Raw genomic sequence first — 19,449 nt, forward strand, 5'->3', positions numbered from 1 at the left:
AAATTAAGTGCAGTGAAGGTATTACAGTTTAGAGATAGATGTTTTACACCTGGAAGAACAAATGCCTAAGGGAACAACACATAATTTGAGTGTGTACGCTTAAACCTAATTTAGATTTAGGAGCTCGATATTATAAGGCGTAAGAAAGAGGGATAAATTATAGGGGGACTATGGCCTGAATTTTGTTGGAAATAACTAATAATTATTACACTGACTGATGCCATTCAGAAGTACAGATGTAAATATTCAGTCCAGAAATCCTGGAAAGAACTTACCTTTATACTATACTTCTCACAACCTCAGGATGTCTCAGAGCGCTCCACCAACAGCTAAGTACGTTTGAACTGGCGCCATTGTGGTGATTTAGAGAAACTGAATTATTTTTGCAATAAGCATAAAAAATCATTGATCCCACATTATTCAATATGGCTTCAAACTGGATGCCACTGGCCACATTTTCCATGGGCTGCCTTGGAGATTCAGCAGAGTTAGTTCAACAGCCAATTCAATCATACTTAAAAACAATAGGCTTAAAAATGATGGTTGCGATTAGCCTACAGATACTTCAAGCTTTCAGGTGATCTTCCTTTGTGCACAATTTCAATAGCTGAGATACTTTCCCATTTTATTTTAAATGAGTTAATGTTTATGTTAAAATGGCCGAGAGAAGAATGCCAGGCGCCAGGTGTCTCGATGTTAACATTGCAAAAAAATTGTTTCTAGTTCGCATCGTTTAAAGTGATTAAATCTGTACTTTCTATATAAACTATAGTCACTTGGTAGAACAGAACTTGAGTATTGCTGAAAAAAGAGGCAGGTTGTCGAAGCTTTTTGTCTTGCACTCATCAGGACAGACACAAGAATCTCAATGGAACAATTTATACTGCAGTTAATGTTCCTGGTGCATTCTCCATGGCAATGCCTCTACCAATCAGAGTCCACTTGCCAACCAATCAGCACCCTCTTCTGCTAATTGTGGTTCTCTGACTGTTGCTCCCTTTGAGATTTGGCATTCTTGCAAACCTGTCCTGATGAGTACAAGATGACAGCATATCTCTTTTTTCAGCAATAATAAACAATCCCCTCCACATCTTCAGTTGACATGAAATCATCTGGGAAGGAAATATGTGACAAGAATGAAGAATTGAGGAATACCTGAATTGAAGCTGTGTGGAGAGTGAGAGACAGTGATTTCAAATACTATCCTTTTACTTCTGAAATTTAAGTTGAATCCAGCCAGAAAGTGATGAAGGCCTGTCAAGTGCAATGGTCCCTATAATCCAATTACTTTGTCATGTCTCAACCTGCATAGTTCCTATTGAACATTACCTCACCAGCAGAAAGCTTTTCTCTGTTATGAGTCAAACTGACAACTTCAATCAAAAAGCCATAATTAGCATAGAATAGAAATGTGTGGTTGCAGACCATACAGTTCTCTGAGGGCCCTGGCACAGCATTGGTGTCCCACATGCTGTCAACACAATACCTGAACTTGTTTAACACCGAGGTAGATTGTATCTCTGATCCCCCATGTGCAGGGCTTAGTTCTGCTTTAATGTATCGGAAAGCAGGCGTACAACCTGGGGAAGAGAGGAAAACCAGAGAATTTGCCTCTGGCTACTCCCACTCACATCTCTCAGTGATTCCACTAAAACTATAGAAGCATTTATGATTTTGCTATAAAGAACAAACATAAGATAACTTCCCACTATCTTTACAAAATGTCCAGGAGAGATCTTCATCTAGTCTGTCCACAATACATCAAATTACCCTGACTCGCATGTTTCTTATTGGATCTAATAAATCATGTGACTATTCCCAGTCCTGGTCAGTTCACATAACTGACGTTTTGTCAATATGTTGGGTCGTTAGAGAAAAAACCGGTAAGGAAATAAGCTCAATAATCCTTTCTCTCAGGTCTTAATTGACAGCAAGGTAGATTAATCATTAAACCCGAAATATTCCTGGCAGCCTAATTTCACAGAGGTGAACAGAGTTACTTCACAGTGGGACCTTGTACCATTTGCCAATTATCATCAGTCATTGTCCTGGTTAGGGGGCAAGGGAATAATGTTCCTCCTAAAGAACGTGCAAATTCACAGAGCACATTCAAAAAATGCACATTTGGATGTCTTTCTGACGCTTTTGGGTCAGTATATCCTGCTCTTTCTCCTATGGATACATTTAAACCACAAGTTTAGTGTGAGTGTGAACTGCTTTTGGTTTCACACTGCCCCTAAATTTGTATAATGAGTGTCAATGGTAGCTCAGTTGGAAGCTCTCTTGCCTCTGAGTTGCAATGTTTTGGGTTCAAGACCCATTCCAGGGTCAAAGCTGACACTCTAGTGTAGTACTGAAGGGGGTTCCACTGTCGGAGGTGCTGTCTCTTGGATGAGATGTTAAAGCAAGGCCCAATCTGCCTGCTCAGGTGGATGTAAAAGATCCCATGGCACTATTCTGAAGAAGAGCAAGGGAGTTATCCCTGGTGTCCTGGCCGATATTTATCCCTCAGTCAGCGTCACAGAAAAAGATATTTGGTCATTATCACATTGCTCATTGCAGGAGCTTGCTGTCAGCATATTGGCAGCCGTATTTCCTACATTACAATAGTGAATGCAATTCAAAAGTACTTCACTTGCGGTTAAGAACTTTGAGATGTGCATGCCCAGTGGTCATGAAAAGCACTATGTAAATGTAAGTCTATTTCTTTAATGTAAGCTGTGTATTAAGGGTTGAACTAACTCTGAAACAAATTGGAGTTGAGACCTCTTCCTGGTAACAAGACAGGCCCTGAGTCTGAGTCACGCTGTGTTTGCACAATGCACATTGTACTGTGACAATGCGAGTGAAGTCAACCTTCAGAGTCCCTTCACTTCAATAAGCTCTGCTTAAAGTTGAGATGCTTTCTGTCACAGAGAGGTAGAATGCAGCTTTAGGTCTTTGAAAGCAGAGGTATGGAGTTTCTGAGTATAGTTGTACTTTCACAGAGCGGTGACAGGTAGAGAAGGGCATTTCTGCACAAGAAGGTGGAAGGCAGGTAGAGCAGGAATCACACCCTGCCTCTTTGTGACTGGCCAAAGAATAGGGGGTTGAGAGTGTTTGTTCCCTTGGCTGATGGAGGGGGAGGGGGTCTGGAACCAGGGGATACAGCTTCAGGATAAAGGGCAGGCCATTTAGGACTGAGATGAGGAGGAATTTCTTCACTCAGAGGGTGGTGAATCTTTGAAATCCTCTGCCCCAGAGGGCTGTGGCGGCTCAGTTGTTGAGTACGTTCAAGACTGAGCTCGATAGATTTCTTCATATTAAAAACATGAAGGGATACAGGGATAGTGGCGTTGAGGTAGGAGATCAGCCATGATCTCATTGAATGGCGGGGCAGGCTTGAGGGGCTGAATAGCCTGCTCCTGCTCCTATTTCTTATGTTCTTATGTCCTCTGCAAGAAGCCATGCAAAATGCTAGCCTTGCCAGAGATGCTCTCATCCCATGAAAGAATGAAAAAAATGACGTGGAAGGGTCAAAAGAACTAGGAATGAGGGGGGAAAAAAACCTCAAAATAGAGACAATACTTAATCTTGGGTAAAAAATAGTAGATATGTTTCTAATAAAAGAAGGGACTAGAAGTTGCACCAATATAGCTAATGACAGCAAACGTCCTGCCGTGTTGAACATCGGCAATGAAGCGTTTACTTGCAAAGCAGGTTTTGCAGCCTAGATAATGCTTCACTTTAATCAGACTCAATGAACCCCCACCGAGACAAGTTAACAAAAATTATTGACCTGAATGTCTCGTTCGAAAGGGGAATGGGTTTGCACGTAAAGCAGCTTACACACTGACCGCCCCTTCACAAGTATTCCCGCTCGAATGCCAGTCAGTACAGATTTTAAGCTGCCCTTTCTTGAAAGTCACGAAGAACATTATTTGTGATGTGTCCTTCTCGATGAGCAAAAGAGAAAGTTTAAAAGAACGGCAGGAATTTCCTGGACCTGCTGCGACGGGTTCTCTCATGGCGAATGAACAAGCCAGCCGCGAGTCCATTGACTGGAAGATCCCGCCAGCGGGCGAGCAGTTAAAGCCTTAAACTCGTGTCCTGGTCAGGCTGGTGGTTCCGTTTGGTCTCGGAATTCTTTCCTGGTATACTTATTTCAATGGCCAATTTATACTGAAGAATCCTGATAGGTCAGCTGTACGATACTCACCGCGAAACCTTGTACCGTTATTGCTAAGGCCCATCTGCATGTTTTGAATCACTGATGGCTTGCTAACATTCTGTGACTAAAACATCACAATCCCAAATCTAGTCTTGTTTATATTCTAGTTTCGTGGAGCTTGCTCCCAGCTGCATAAAGCCTACTCTCTTCAGGTAGAGAGAGTTCAGGGCAGCTTATACTGTGTGCTGAATCTAAATACCGTCAGCAGAGCACGGCTGCCAACGCGAGCTATTTTACAGTCTGTTTGAATGCAAGAACCACCTTAGAATTAGCCTTCTGTGTATCGCTGCGATACTTACCGACTGAGTTAATTACAAAGGAGGAAGATTTCAACTGAACACTGATTCTAGAACGTAATGGTTAGTAGCAGCAGAAATCAGATGGTAAATACCGGCAAAGTGTTCATTTTTGATTTCCCCGCCCCCCCCACCTTAAACCAGCTTATATTTCATCTTTCTCCTAACTATGCTTCAGTTCTGCCGAAGGGTCATGAAGACTCGAAACGTTGACTGATTTCTTCTCCACCGATGCTGCCAGACCTGCTGAGTTTTTCCAGGTAATTCTGTTTTTGTTCATTTTTAACCCTGTTCCCAACGGTTTCCCCTATTGTTTTTAAATGGTGCTAGTGATGCTTCAGAAGAAAACAGTGTCAGGCAGCTTGACTTCCTGCTAAGGACCTTAATCAGAGAACCATAGTAATTTAGAGCACAGAAGGATGTTATTGGGCCCATCATATCTGTGCTGGCCAACTAGCAGCCATCCAGCCTAAATCCCACTTTTCAGCTCTTTGTCCGTAGACTTGAATGTCCCAGCTCTTCAAGTGGGTAAAACTATGTTCCCTCAGTAACTGAAGCAATAGTAAGACTAGCTGCTGTTATTGATAGCTAAACAAGTCTAGTGGTAATGCCAGCTGTGCGATGTCAGCTAAGTGATGTCAAGGAGTGACAGGAGCACATCTGAGGGCCTCATAGCACAAGAGTTATGATCTTAACTGGAGTCTTGCTCCTGGACCAACGGGAGGAGGACAAGGATGCTGTTAAGAGTAAAGAGTACAGAAGGTGTGTCATAAAGACAAGAAATTAGCCCCAGAGAAGCTGCCTTGTCCTGACAGCACTGCATCAGCAACCTCTCACTGAGATGTTCCTGCCCAAGGAGATTTTTTTTTAATTCAGTCATGGGATGTGGGCATTGCTGGCTAGGTCAGCATTTATTGCCCATGAGAAGGTGATGGTGAGCTGCCTTCTTGAACCACTACAGCCCATGTGATTCTATACAGCTTCATCTGTGGCTGTAAAGATTACAACAATTTGGAATTCTTTTGTGACTGGTGCATCCCTGGCACTTGCAGGCCAGTTACAACGATGTACAACAGTTCTTCTTCTTGATTTCTCTGCCTGAAGGCAGGTCCTTGGCAATTATTCACTGAACCAGAGCAAAGTACCACGATGTTTTTACTGTGGGTAGGGAGTCTACCTCAGTCAGAATGGGGATCGAACCCCATGCCGCTAGCATTAATCTGATCCACACGCTAGCCGTCTAGCCAACCGAACTAAACCACCCCCAGCTCAATACAACAGTTGCAGACATCCTGTTTCAACTTGCCACAATTTCTTTAATTTTTACATCCAGGCAAACCAGTTACAGCTGAGGAAAAGCCACTTGTTGACTTCTCCTGTCATAAGCTGTCATGGACCACACTCATGTTGTCACTTGTTCACCCATGATAGATTCTGTGGCCAACAAGAAGGGGAAAGGAGATTATTTGCTTTGTTGTATTCTGCCCACAGTGGGGTTCTCCATGCCAGATTGTTATTTACTAGCCTCTTGACCACCCCCAACACCTTTCACTGGAGATCTCTGGGCCTCAGGCTGCTTTCTCCAGCCTCACAGATTTGCAGTTCTATTCTTGTTTCCACACCATCCCCTCCATCCCAGCATAAAGTGAGGCAGGTGTGTAATGGGAGTGCACCGAGGCCATGCAAGAGTACTGGGCCGAGACAATTGTGAGGCACTCCTTTCCTCACAGGCCCCCTTCAAACCCTGCACCTTTCGGACTCCTTGCAATGTCCCCAAAAGGAAAATCTTCCCTGATGTTTATATTAATTCCAAACTTACAATATCCTCCCCAAAACATTTAAACATTCTCAGCGCTAACTCTCAGCATCAGACAGACGCTCATAACATGGGTGCTTACTTCTAACATGGCTACTCACTACCACGGAGATGTCTAGCTAGGCCTGTACCAATAACAAGTTTCAGACTGAGTCTTGCAGGCAGCCAAATATAAACCTGAAAGTTGCAGCTTCTAAGGTCAAAGGCTGTGTGGGGAATCATGGTCCCACTCCTCTCACTAACCTGCTTCAGTACAGACATAACAGTGCGAGTGCAACTAATTATTTTTTAAAAAGAATCCACAGGATGTCAATCATTTGGGATGTTCATATCGAATAGAAATTCCAAACATGTTGAACAGTCTGTGAGACAGGCCCCCATCCATGGACAATAGGGACAATCAACGGACCCATATCAAGTGCTTGTTCTGAGGTGTGTACATCAGCCAGAGAGCAATGTAGATTCTCCGCAGTTTGAAAGATTAGCTGAAAGTAATTGACTTTAGTCCTGTATGTGGCGTTACCAGCAAGAAAGAATCAATTAAACCAATTAGAGTCAGTTCATTCAGGAGTGAAATCAGAAGAATTTCTTCATACAAACGGTAGTTGAAACCTGGATCTCTCTCTCTCCCACAAAAGGCGATGGATGCTGGATCAATTGAAATCTTCAAGACTAAGATCGATCGATTTAGTTAAAGGTGTCAGGAGATTTGGAACAAAGGTAGGTAAATGGAGTTTAGATGGAGCTCAGGCGTTTTACAGGTGGCCAAGGCTCAATTGGTGGCATCTTTGTCTCTGAGTCTGAAGTGGGCTCAAGTCTCAAAACAAAACCAGAATTACCTGGAAAAACTCAGCAGGTCTGGCAGCATCGGCGGAGAAGAAAAGAGTTGACGTTTCGAAAGTCTCACGCTGACTTGAGCACAAAAATCTAGGCTAGCACTCCAATACAATACTGAGAGAGTGCTGCACTGTCGGAGGTGCTGATTCATGGATGAGACATTCAGTCGAGGCCCTGTCTAGAAAGCGCTCTCAGGCGGATGTAAACGTTTCCACGGCACAATTTTGAAGAAGGGGAGGGGAGGTCCCCCCCGTGCTTCTGCCCAACATTTATCCTGCAATTAACAACATGGAGGCTGGTGCGAATTTACACCAAATTGGGTGAGGCTGACCTAATTCATTATGCAGTCGGGGGTTTCCTGATGTACTGCGTGGTGTGGCAGGGTGGGGCATGGCGGGGCATGGCAGGGTGTGGCGTGGCTGGATGACGTGCGCCGCACCGTCATATCCGGCCGCCGTATTTAAAAGGCTCCTGAGCATCAACTTCTTTGTCGCAAACCCATTGTGGAAGGAGGAGGCTGCCTGGCGATCCCAGGGAGCTCTGGCCCCCAAATTCAGCGACGTTTCCTTCAATGTGCTGCCCAGGGCACTGGAGGCCAGGAGGGGCATCCTGTGCCCCCCAAGGATGGAAGGGGGAGACCGAGCCTTCTGATCAACCCCGCATGAGAGGAAGTCGCCAGAGTGGCCGGTGCCCATGGTCTCCACCAGAGGACTGCCCTACAGTGCTGGAAATGGATGAATTACCTCATCCGAAGCACCATGCTGAGTGATGCCCCAGCTGCTCACACACATTCCACTGAATGGTAGAGGGGACATGGGCCTCAGTGGCAAGGGGCACCATCTGTGCCGCCCAGGCACAAAAGAGCTACTCAATGTGATAAGGTGATGTCTCCTAGCCCCGCTGCAGTCCATCCAGTCTGCAGATGGAGAGGCCACTGCGGGTCCCTGACCCTTCCACACAGGGAGCTCAGGTGCTGTCTGTGTGAGGGGGTGAGTGAAAGGGCTTAGGCATTGAGGCCACCAGCAAGCACTACTAATGACATGCCTCTGTGAGCCTTATCGTCCTATCTGCATGACCCCACCACTCTAGAGGGTGCTGCCCCAGAACCGCCCCTAGCCAAGTTATTCTGTACAGCTACAACACTGGCATCTACCCAGATTTGTGGAAAATTGTACACAAAAAGCAGGACAAATCCAACCAATTACCGCTCCATCAGTCTAATCTCGATCATCAGTAAAGGAGTGGAAGGGGGTCATCAACAGTGCTATCAAGTAGCATTTGCTTAGCAATAACCTGCTCACTGATGCCCAGTTTGTGTTCCGCCAGGGCCACTCAGCTCCTAACCTCATTACAGCCTTGGTTCAAACATGGACAAAAGAGCTGAACTCCCGAGGTGAGGTGAGAGTGACTGCCCTTGACATCAAGGCCGCATTTGACCGAGTGTCGCATCAAGGAACCCTAGCAAAACTGGAGTCAATGGGAATCAGGGGGAAAACTCTCCGCTGGTTGGAGTCATACCTAGCACAAAGGAAGATGGTTGTGGTTGTTGGAGGCCAGTCATTTCAGCTCCAGGACATCACTGCAGGAGTTCCTCAGGGTAGTGTCCTAGGCTCATAGATCTTCAGCAGATTCATCAATGATCTTCCTTCCATCATAAGGTCAGAATTGGGGATGTTCACTGATGATTGCACAATGTTCAGCACCATTTGCGACTCCTCAGATGCTGAAGCAGTCCATGTCCAAATGCAGCAAGACCTGGACAATATCCAGGCATGGGCTGACAAGTGGCAAGTAACATTTGTGCCACACAAGTGCCAGGCAATGACCATCTCCAACAAGAGGGAATCCAACCATCGCCCCTTGATATTCAATGGCATTTCCATCATTGAATTCCCCCACTATCAACATCCTGGGGGTTACCATTGACCAGAAACTGAACTGGACTATAGCCATATGAATACTGTGGCTACAAGAGCGGTCAGAGGCTAGGAATCCTGCGGCGAGTAACTCACCTCCTGACTCCCCAAAGCCTGTCCAGCATCTACAAGGCACAAATCAGGAGTACGATGGAATACTCCCGACTTGCCTGGATGAGTGCAGCTCCCACAACACGCAAGAAGCTGGACACCGTCCAAGACAAAGCAACCCGCTTGATTGGCACCGCAACCACAAACATTCACTCCCTCCGCCACTGACGCACAGTAGTAGCAGTGTGTACCATCTACAAGATGCACCGCAGGAATTCATCAATGTTCCTTAGACAGCACCTTCCAAACCCACAACAACTACCATCTAGAAGGACAAGGGCAGCAAATAGATGGGAACACCACCAGCTGGAAGTTCCCCTCCAAGCCAGTCACCATCTTGACTTGGAAATATATCACCGTTCCTTCACTGTGGCTGGGTCAAAATCCCTTCCTAACAGCACTATGGATGTACCCACACCATATGGACTGCAGCGGTTCAAGGAGGCAGCTCAACACCACCTACTCAAGGGCAACTAGGGATGGGCAATAAATGCTGGCCCAGCCAGCGAAGCCCGCATCCCGTGAATGAATGAAAAAAAAACCCTTGTGGACAACCTGCAGCGCATCAATCACATGACACACAATCCAGTGTGTTATTTGTTAGAGTCGAAGCCTGAGAAAACCCAATTGCTCTCAACCCCATCTTCACTCTTTGTGCAGGAAAAATTACAGCACAACAGGAGGGAGAGAGAGAGAAGACGGGAGAGGGCTGGCCTGAACTGAGGAACCTTACAGAGTTCGAGGAGGCCAGCTGGACAGGGGGAGAACCGGATCGAGCCAGTGTGGATGAAGAGGTCAGCGGGCGGCCTCCAGCCAATGAGGATCTATGTATAATATAGTCACATAGAAACCTAAGGGTCATTCACTCCTCCGTGTATGAGGCAGTTTGTGGAGTCGTTCGCTCTCTCCTCTCTCAACGACAGGTGCCAGCAGGAAGAGGAATCTCTGCCCGGCAGGTCCTCCAGCCCACAGAGGACCGAGGAGAAAGATAGTGCACCTGTAGAGGCGTCACAGCAGTTACCTGTACACTCCGCCAGCCCAGAGACACACCCCTCGGTGTGTGTTCAGACAGGGTCTCACAATCTGGTGGTCACCGCACGGACACGTGTCTGCAGCTGGAGGCAGGGTCAGCCAAGGTCAGCGGCACTCGGAGGGCTGCTGGGGAACAGGCGGCTGTGACACCCAAGTCGGATGATGAGCCTCTGGGACCGGCCCTGCCCGAGATGCTGGAGATGCTGCGAGAGGCGGGGGAGCATCGGGCAGAGGCCCTCGACAGAGTAACATGTGAGGCGGAGGAGTCTGTCCACCTGCCCCCTGGTGAAGTGGCTGTGATCTGTGCGTGCGTGGAGGTCTCCATGGGGAGGATGGCGGGCGCCATGGAGAACCCGCTGCAGCAGAACACCCAGTTTCTGCCGCACATGTGCTCAGACGTACACTCCATCGCTGCAGCCATCGCTGAGATCTTGCTGTGGCTGTGCGAGAGGGGGACACAGCACTTCAACCTCCTTCCAGGTGCCCCTCCTCCTCAAGGAGTCAGGCAGGGGCTCTCGGGCACCCAAGGGGAGGAGGAGCGGCTGTTTGACACCCCCGGGACCTCCACTCCAGTCTCTCTAATGGTGCCCGGCACTCCAGAACCCCCCCTCGCTGGGACCCTTTCAGCTTTGTCCCCTGTTACCACAGAAGGAGCAGCTTGCCCACAGCAGGACTGCCAAAGTAAGCCGGGGCCCTCCAGGCCTCAGGTCTCCAGAGGTCAGCCGCCAAAGTCATCCAAAACAACAGGGCAAAACAGGTCAGCAGGCTGCCTCCAACCCTGCTGCTGGATGTTGGGGAGCACCTAGAAGAAATGGTACAGAACGGAAGATTAAGAAGCTATGATTTCACATGTGGTTGCACAGGTGATTGTTAATGTTCTTACACTTTGGTAAATAGACCGCACTTTAATGAGGCCTATTTGGTTTATTTGTGATTCGTACTCATTAAGCCTGTGCCCTTTACCACCCCACCAACCCCCATGTTCAGGGGGACGCCCCAGGCTGGGTCTGTGTCCCCTGGAATCATATCTGTGCAGGGTGGCAAGGGTCTTTGCCAGGGCCCTCACGAGCCATGTGTAAGAAGCCTTTGCCCTTCACGCGAACCTGTAGAATCACCAGCATTATCAGGATTGCATTGCTGGGGTTCCCCTTCAGTTGTCCAGCTGAGCTGACCTGCCACTCCACCCACCCCCGATGACCCAACTCCCATGCAGCACCTCGAGATCTCTGCCTCGAGGCTCTGGATAGTTGCGAGCGGCCATGGCGAGCGTGACTTTTGAGGTTGAATCCAACACCTTCCAACCTCCCCCCCCCCACCACCACCACCCCAATAACTATTGACCCTCCTGGTGTGACGTTAGATCTCCCCCATCATCACCCTACAACCCACCCCATCACCCTCCGTCCTGTGCAGGTGGATGTCCACATCCTCTACCTTCCCAAGGAGCCCACCCCCATAACAATAGAGATGCCCCCCCTCATAGCGCCTATCTCCAGAATCTGGTTTTACTTCCATGTCCTCTCCAATGACCCTGAGTGCCCCTTCATCCATCATCGCAGGACCCTCACCCTCCCACCTTACCAGTTCCCATTGTTCCCTTTAACCCTCACTATCCCTTCCTATCAACAATTCCTCCGTATGCCCCCCAGGACTTATCAGTTGACACCACGAGCGCCTCCCTCTGAGCCGCTTTCCCCTCTTCCCCCATACCCATATACACCTGCACAATGCCGCCCCCTGCCGCCCACACCCCAGCACAGCCCATCTCACCCACCCGCTCCATACCAGCTCACCCATTCCACGATCCCCACAGTATCTCTCCCTTTCCCCTACCAGCCCCCAACCTCCACCGCCCCCTCCAGGCCTCCACACCCACACCCCAGAAGCTCCTGCAGTGCCGTGATCTACGTGGTGGATGCTCCATCGACCCACTGCCGCACGTGGTCTTCCAGGGTCCATGGCCGCTGGAGGCCTCCATCATCCGCTCTCCGCAAACTGCCCCAGGTCTTCTTCCAGGTGAGCCCTGACATATCCACACCATGTTGGTCTAGGCATATCCTGGTCCGGTGTGATATCCCGCTGGTGGCGTGGATAATTGGTTGGGGGCACAATTCCAGTCGCGCCTTCGTCTGCACCCCCTTGGCGGGATGCAAAATGGCTTCACGCTGGCTCTAGCGGGATTGGTGACCCGCCGTGTGGTTGGGAGCGTGCATGCCTGCCATCATTTCACACCGGCAGGAACGCAGCTCGTGCCAGGTTGTTCACCCGCTCGCCTGGACTCTTTGTCCATGGGATCGGGGCAGCGCTGGCTAGGCCAGCATTTATTGCCCATCCCTAATTGCCCTTGAGAATTGAATGGCTTGCTAGGCCGTTGCTGTGGATCCGGAGTCACATGTAGGCCAGACCTTTCTTAAAGGACATTAGCAAGCCAGATGGGTTTTTATGACAATTAACAATGGGTTTATGGTCATCCTTAGATTTTTAATTCCATTTTTTTTTTATTGGATTCAAGCTTCACCATCTGCAGTGGTGGGATTCTAACCCAGATCCCTAGAGCTTTATCCTGGGTCTCTGGATTAACAGCCTAGTGACAAAACCACTACACTACCACCCCCCACCATTGAACCTGCTGCTGTTGGGACAGGAAAATCCCAGCCATTATCTGGTCCTTGTGGCTGTTTGAGGGAGATTGCTGTGTGCGCATTGGCTGCTGTGTTTCCCCCCTTTATAATAGTGACTACACTTCACAAGTACTTCATTGGCTGCATTGGGCTTTGGGATAGTGTGAGGTCCTGAAAGACGTTCTAGGAATGCAAGTCCTTTATGAGATAACTGAATAGCCTAACAGGGCTGAGGGGGTGAAGGGCCTGTTCATTTGTTCTTATGCAGATGTAAGGAGTTGATCAGTTGCTACTTTGGTCCTGATGAGCAATGTTAGCTGATCAATTGTGAGCAAGCTTCACCTGAAAGCATAACTATAGAGTCAGATTGCTGGAATGGTGCCTAGTCCCATGAATTTCACAATCTGCACTTTCTGAAGCATTCGTGCTGGCCATCTTTCAGAATATTCCATCCTGTCCTCCCTCTCTGACATTTGGCAGTTGCATTCATCGATGTATATACTTTTAGATTGCTTTCTTATCAGTACATGGGGGAGGTCAGACTTACTTTTGTCCTTTTTGTCCTTCAGGTGCCTTTTCAGATCTGGAATGTTGTGGGCAGAGTTGCCATTATCATCCACACTATCAGCAGTGAATTGACAATAAGAAAATGCTATTGGACCATGATGCTGTCCAGGAAGGGACTTCAGGACCTCGCGGGGCCTGGGGGGAGATGGTGATGTAACGGTAATGTGGCTGGAGTAGTAATCCAGAGGTGCAGGCAAACGTTCTGGGGAATTGGATTCAAATCCCACCATGGCAGCTGGTGGAGTATAAAAGCTAGTCTCAGTCATGGTGACCATGACAACTTTCATCAACTGTTGGAAAAACCCATCTGGGTTGTCTTTTAAGGATGGATATCTACCATACACTGCTCTGGCCTGCGTGTGACTCCAGACCTAGACCCACAGCAATGTGGTTGACTCTTAACTACCCTCTGAAATGGCCTAGCAAGCCACTCAGTTCAAAGGCAATTATGGATGGGCAACAAATGCTGGCCTTGCCAGTGACGCCCACATCCCATGAAAGAATAAAAAAAAGGTCAAGCAGATTTGGCATCTTGTACTTGAAGCCAGTGCAATTGGATGTTGCATGATGCAGGGCTGAGTTAATAATGTTTTTACCTGAAACAAAAACAAAAAATGCTGGAAAAACTCCAGCGGGTCTGACAGCATCTGTGGAGAGAAAGACAGAGTTAACGTTTCGAGTCCGTATGACTCTTCTTCAGAGCTAGAAGCTAGAGGTCCTGAAGAAGAGTCACACGGACTCGAAACGTTAACTCTGTCTTTCTCTCCACAGATACTGTCAGACCTGCTGGAGCTTTTCCAGCATTTTTTGTTTTTGTTTCAGATTTCCAGAATCTGCAATATTTTGCCTTTATCTTAGGGGCAGAATTTAGCCCTTGATGGGCGAGCGGGCCCCACCAGCTCGGAGGGCGGGCGGGCAACTGACCTCCGCCGCCGAAACGGGGCCCGCAGCCATTTTGAGTGGCCGGGCCAATTAAGGCCCCCCCCACAGCGGCCTTCCCGACAGGAAGCGCTATGCGTTTCCTGTTCCGGCGCGGGGAGGGATTCCCCATCTGTCAAAGTGCACACTGCTGCCTGAGGCAAAGTCCTGTCTCAGGGAGTTTACTGACAGGTAAGAAAAGTCAAAAAGTAGAGAAATATTAAAATTATTAACATGTCCCCCTCATGTGACAATGTCACACGTGATGGGACATGTTAATAAGAAACACATAAAAGTTTATTAAATTTTTAAAAAACGGACATGAAACTTCATCCCACCAGTGGATGAAATTTCATGAATAATCTGGAACCCGCTGGGGCTCCTGGCCTGCCCGCCAGCCTTAAGCTTGGACGGGCAGGGTCTTTAACAAGGTTAATTAGCCTGTCAATGGCCTTAATTGGCCATTGACAGGTCGGCGGGCGGACAGCTGATTTCGCTGTCCGCCCGCCTTCCTGAAGATTTAAAGGGACAGGGATGACGTCGGGGGTTCCTCCCCACGTCATCCCGCGTCACTTTCCCCTCGGTGAGCGGGCCCCGCCCCCAAATCGCCGAGGGGAAAATCCTCAATGTTTTAGCTGCTGAAACAAATATTTGCATTTGCAGCTACTTACTCCTTGTTTGAATCCTGGCCATCAATTGGAATGAATTTACTATACTCAAATTTCCCCATTTTCCAACCACTGGGCAGTCCACCATCTTGACAGAATGCCACCCTAGGCCATCCGAAACAAACAGGAAATCCTCCCCCAAGATTTGATTCCGACTTCTAGATGAAAAACTGAACGTGTTCTAGGAATGATCTGAAACATATCCTGAAAGAGTACACATGTCCGAGGGGCAACTTGACCAACATTGCTTCACCTTTCAATGTGTTTTGGGGACTAAAGGGCGTGATTTTCTGGCCCCGCCCACCACCAGGATTGTCCAGCCCTGCTAAAAGTCACTGGGCCTTTGGTTAGGCCGCTGAATCTCCTGCAGTGGGTCCCGAATCGACAGGGCCGGAAAATCCCGGCCTAGATTTTGGATAATCTTATGAGGCCATCAACTTGGCCAGGGAATAACCAAAACAATCCCGGTTGGTGTGTAAAGCCTTCCACATCGATAGCGAGTTATGCAATCATTTTCAAATAGCTGGTTGAGATAAGGGCCTGGATTTTCCGGCCCTGTTATGGCCTGGATCTACCACGGGAGATTCGGCGGCCCAGCTGAAAGCCCATTGACTTTCGGCAGGACCAGACAATCCTGGTGGCCAGCGGGGCTGGAAAATCCCGCCCAAGGGCTGCGTTCATATAAGAATATTCTCCAGTGTAATGAAAGATTCAATTACCGAGGCCTTGCTGGATAATTCTGGCGCAGGCTTTAAATTAAAAGATTTTCAGTAGGCAACATGAGATTCACTCATGACATTTTAACATCACTGATGAAGGTGAGGAATGAACAGACAATCCTGAAGCAAGCGCTGGGGCTTCAGCACAGATGCAGACAGAAAGCCATTTTAGCCCAGTGGATTGAAATCTCTCAATAAGTGGAGATGAGAACAAAAAAAAACAAATGGACAACATTTTTACATCTAGGCTGAAGTTATTTCTGAAGATGGGAGGTGTAGTAACATTATCCATTTTGTTTCTGTGTCATTAAAGAAACATTTATACAAAAATGGCAAATGTAACTGAGCTTAGCTGTCTGTGCTGAAACTTCGTTCAAAATCTCATGGTAAAACGTCTCGCCAGATCCTCTATCAGAAACAATGGTCGTGTGAGCTAAAGAATGCAAAGAATGCTTCAATAATCACCCTGCAGCAATCCACTATCTATTCCCTCCACATAACATCAAAACAGCACAATTAGAAAATGCACCCAGAAATTGCAACGCTGGCCGGTAACCTTCCAGTTGTATTTTGCTGAAATTCCACCAAACGGAATCAACCCTGCAGTTACTCGTTTTGCAATCCACTTAGTTGCCCCGATGCCTTCACAATCGACCAAATTACCGTGAGTAGGAGCATGGCTCTGTGCCCTTACCTTTTCCTGCGGCTCTGGCACTTTGGGCCTTAAGGGTGGCACAGATGAAGAGAAGAAGAGATATTTGTGCCCAGTTGTTCATTTTCAACGTTTAAGGCCTTTTCTCTTTTACAGATTGCGAGCTGTAGCCCTTTAACTGGCTGCAAGAGAAAATGAAAGCAAATCAACTCCCCTTATTTTACTGACTAATAACTAAAAACCTGGTTGCCATAAAATTAAATGGGCCTGTTTGTTTTTTTTTGCCTGAGACTCCTCTGTCTGTGGTGATTGTCTGACGCTAAGGGATGACAGTGATACTGGACGTTGGTTAAGTTTTTTTTTTATACCTGAAGGTCGTGAACAAACTGCTCAGGCGACTGTGATTTGCTCTGGTCATAGTAGGAACACATTGCGAAAGGATTGCAAAAGCTGTTGGGAGCTGGAACATGACGAGAGCTTAACTCCCGCTTTCAGGAAAGAGAGTCCGTCAAAATCGTTGGAAAAGAGGGTGATATCTGAAATCGTTTAGAATATCCACGTGTTATGACAGATTTAGTAGCTCAAAGGTAAAAGCGACCGGCTTCAGCAGCGCAGTGCCCACACTGTCGATTCGATTTGCGATTTAATAGTAAAAGCTTGAAAAGCTCCTTGCAACTCAGAGGGAACGGGTGTGCTCCTTCACATCTCATAAATATACCCTGGGACTCCCTCCCCCTGGGTTTCTTCCCCTCCCAATTGAAGACTCTCCCACAGCCCCAAACTTGCCAGCGATCATTCTCCCCTGGGACACCTGGCTCCCTCCCACTGTCGATTTTAACTCCCACCCACCAGCAATGGCATCTTTCCTGTCAGCTTTAGGCAGGAGCCAGAGTCAGGAAACGCTAGTGAGGCCTGGGAGGGATGGTGGATGGTTTACCCCCGATTTGGCCCCATGCACTCCCAACTCCCACCCCATGTTAAAGTTGGCCCCTGTGAGACCTGTACCTGTTGCCAATTCCTTGCAGCCAATGGGATCTAATTGCATTCTAATAAACTCGCTACTGCCCAACTGAATGGGGCATGATGGTCCTTTAGGTACTGAAATTGGTCCGTGCCATTTTTTGGACATGGGGAACGGGACTCATGACCTGCCGATGTTCATTGCTGTGGAGATAGGCAGCACACGAATTCTGTACTGCCTCCACATCTGAATGGTTGCAACATCAGCCAGTGGGGCTCATCATGCTGTCTCCCTGTGTGCTCAGCAGGGGGCAGAGTAGAGATCACAAGGAGCACAGGGTGCAGGAGGCCTGCTCCTCTTAAATGTAGCCTGTCCCTCTGAAATGGGCACTGAGTCACAGGGGCTGCTGGTGAACGTTATTGCTGCAATTCTAAACGAGGAAAGTAGAACACAAGGGCAAAGACAGGGCTTCCAGGATCATGAATGTGGGGCTGGGCTGGAGGTCTTAGTGGTGGAGGTGGAAAGAGGGGAGAGGCCATGTTTCTGTGGGAGGGGCCAGGAGGCCCTCCAGGACCACCCCCAGAAGGGAATAAGAGCAGGTGACCAGGGAGACTGATTCCTGGAGTCTGGCCCAAGGACCTGGCAGCAGAGTCACAAGAAGTCTGATGACCTCACATGGGTGGTGATGGTCAGAGAATGCATTGTCACATGACATCTCTTACCCACTGCACATCTAACCTCTCACACTGTTCAATGCACCATACCCACATTGTTCATCCACCAGCAGTCACTGAACTCAGGAATCATGCTTAACATCCTCCCCGCCCTCACACTAATGATGCCAACCTCACACACAGACCCCCTTTGCTTCCGCATACCTCCAGCTATTCAGCCGTGGCCAGACACAATCACTGACATTCTTCCCTCTCTTTTGCAGCAGAAGGTGGCCCATAGCAGGAGTGAGTGGAGCAGATCTGGTGAGGTACCGGACTCCTCAGGCCTACGAGGAAATGGTTCCCCGCATCATGCTGCTGGCTGTGGCAAAGCCCATGGCATTTGGCATTGAGGGCGATGGCATGTTGCTGCCTTATGCCCCTTCTCAACTTCCAGCTCACTTTCATCTTGCTATTTGGCAAGCAGCAGATGGCCATGGAGTTCGTGTGTTGCAGCCCCACTTCCTTCACCCAGACTTTTCCCTTACAGAGATTCTGCTCTCAGACACTCTGGGGCTGCCACTTGCTCAGCCACGAGTACCTCAGGAAGAGGAGAGCAGACAGCACAGCACTGAAAAGGGGGCCACAAGCTCAGAGACCATCACTGTAAGTTACTTTAGAGATAGAGCCTCGGTCTGCCTGTGGCGAGTCAGCGGGTATGAGTGGGTTGCAGCCAAACCTGGGAGAAAGGATAGTTCATGGCCGGATTATCGGAGGGCAAGGTCATGTCCAAGTTCTGCTGCAGGGGACACAGGTGAAGGCTTTGATGGGCCAGCCTACAGGAGAAGGCTGCTGAGGATGCACACCGAGATGTTGGGAGCATTGGCAGGCCTGCCAGACAGCCTCCTGGCACCATCGAGGAGTATCGGAAAGTCTGACTGTAAGCCAAAGAGGGCTTCTGCTTCATCTCCTGGGTGTTGCAGACCCAGAGGCAATGGCACTGTAGCTCCCAGGTCTGGTGTAGCCTTTGTGTGGACAGATCGCCAAATCCTCTGTCCTCCCTGTGAGGAGGCAGCAACACTCCCTGCTGAATTCAGCAACTCACCACCACCCCTCCAAAAACACCCCCGCAGCACTTCCAGAGACTGGACAATAGGGGATGGTTAGGGCAAAGGACCTTACGTGCAAGTTGGACGCATGGCCGTTCAAATAGCGCTGATGCTGGGCACCTCTGGCAACCGAACACATGATCCTTGGTGAGTGTCAAGCGAATACGTTGAATGGACCTGCGCGGCCTGAGTTCTCAACTAGGGCGTCAAATCAGCTGGCGAGGCTGAGTGATGTCATGGCGGAGCCAGGGCGCAGCCTCGGGAGTGGCGCCCTTGGCAGACACCGTCGCTGGGCCGCTGCCAGGCAGCTGGAGGCAAAGGGCATTCTACTCAGAGGGCCTCCAGCTTCCTTACTGCTGCCTC

The 19,449-nt window shown here is 48.6% G+C and overlaps 1 protein-coding gene across 1 annotated transcript in view; it reads right to left on the minus strand.

Annotated features, from left to right (window-relative positions):
* The window catches only part of lipca (lipase, hepatic a), a 79,465-nt gene extending 62,759 nt beyond the window's left edge, over window positions 1-16,706 (minus strand). Inside the window, exon 1 of the mRNA XM_078530311.1 lies at window positions 16,406-16,706. Within this exon, the coding sequence (XP_078386437.1) occupies window positions 16,406-16,487 (82 nt within the window). The 5' untranslated portion in view covers window positions 16,488-16,706. The remainder of the gene's footprint in view (window positions 1-16,405) is intronic.
* Window positions 16,707-19,449: the final 2,743 nt, after the last annotated feature.

The sequence above is a fragment of the Cetorhinus maximus genome, chromosome 26 (genome assembly GCF_964194155.1).
Source record: "Cetorhinus maximus chromosome 26, sCetMax3.hap1.1, whole genome shotgun sequence".
NCBI lineage: Eukaryota > Metazoa > Chordata > Chondrichthyes > Lamniformes > Cetorhinidae > Cetorhinus > Cetorhinus maximus.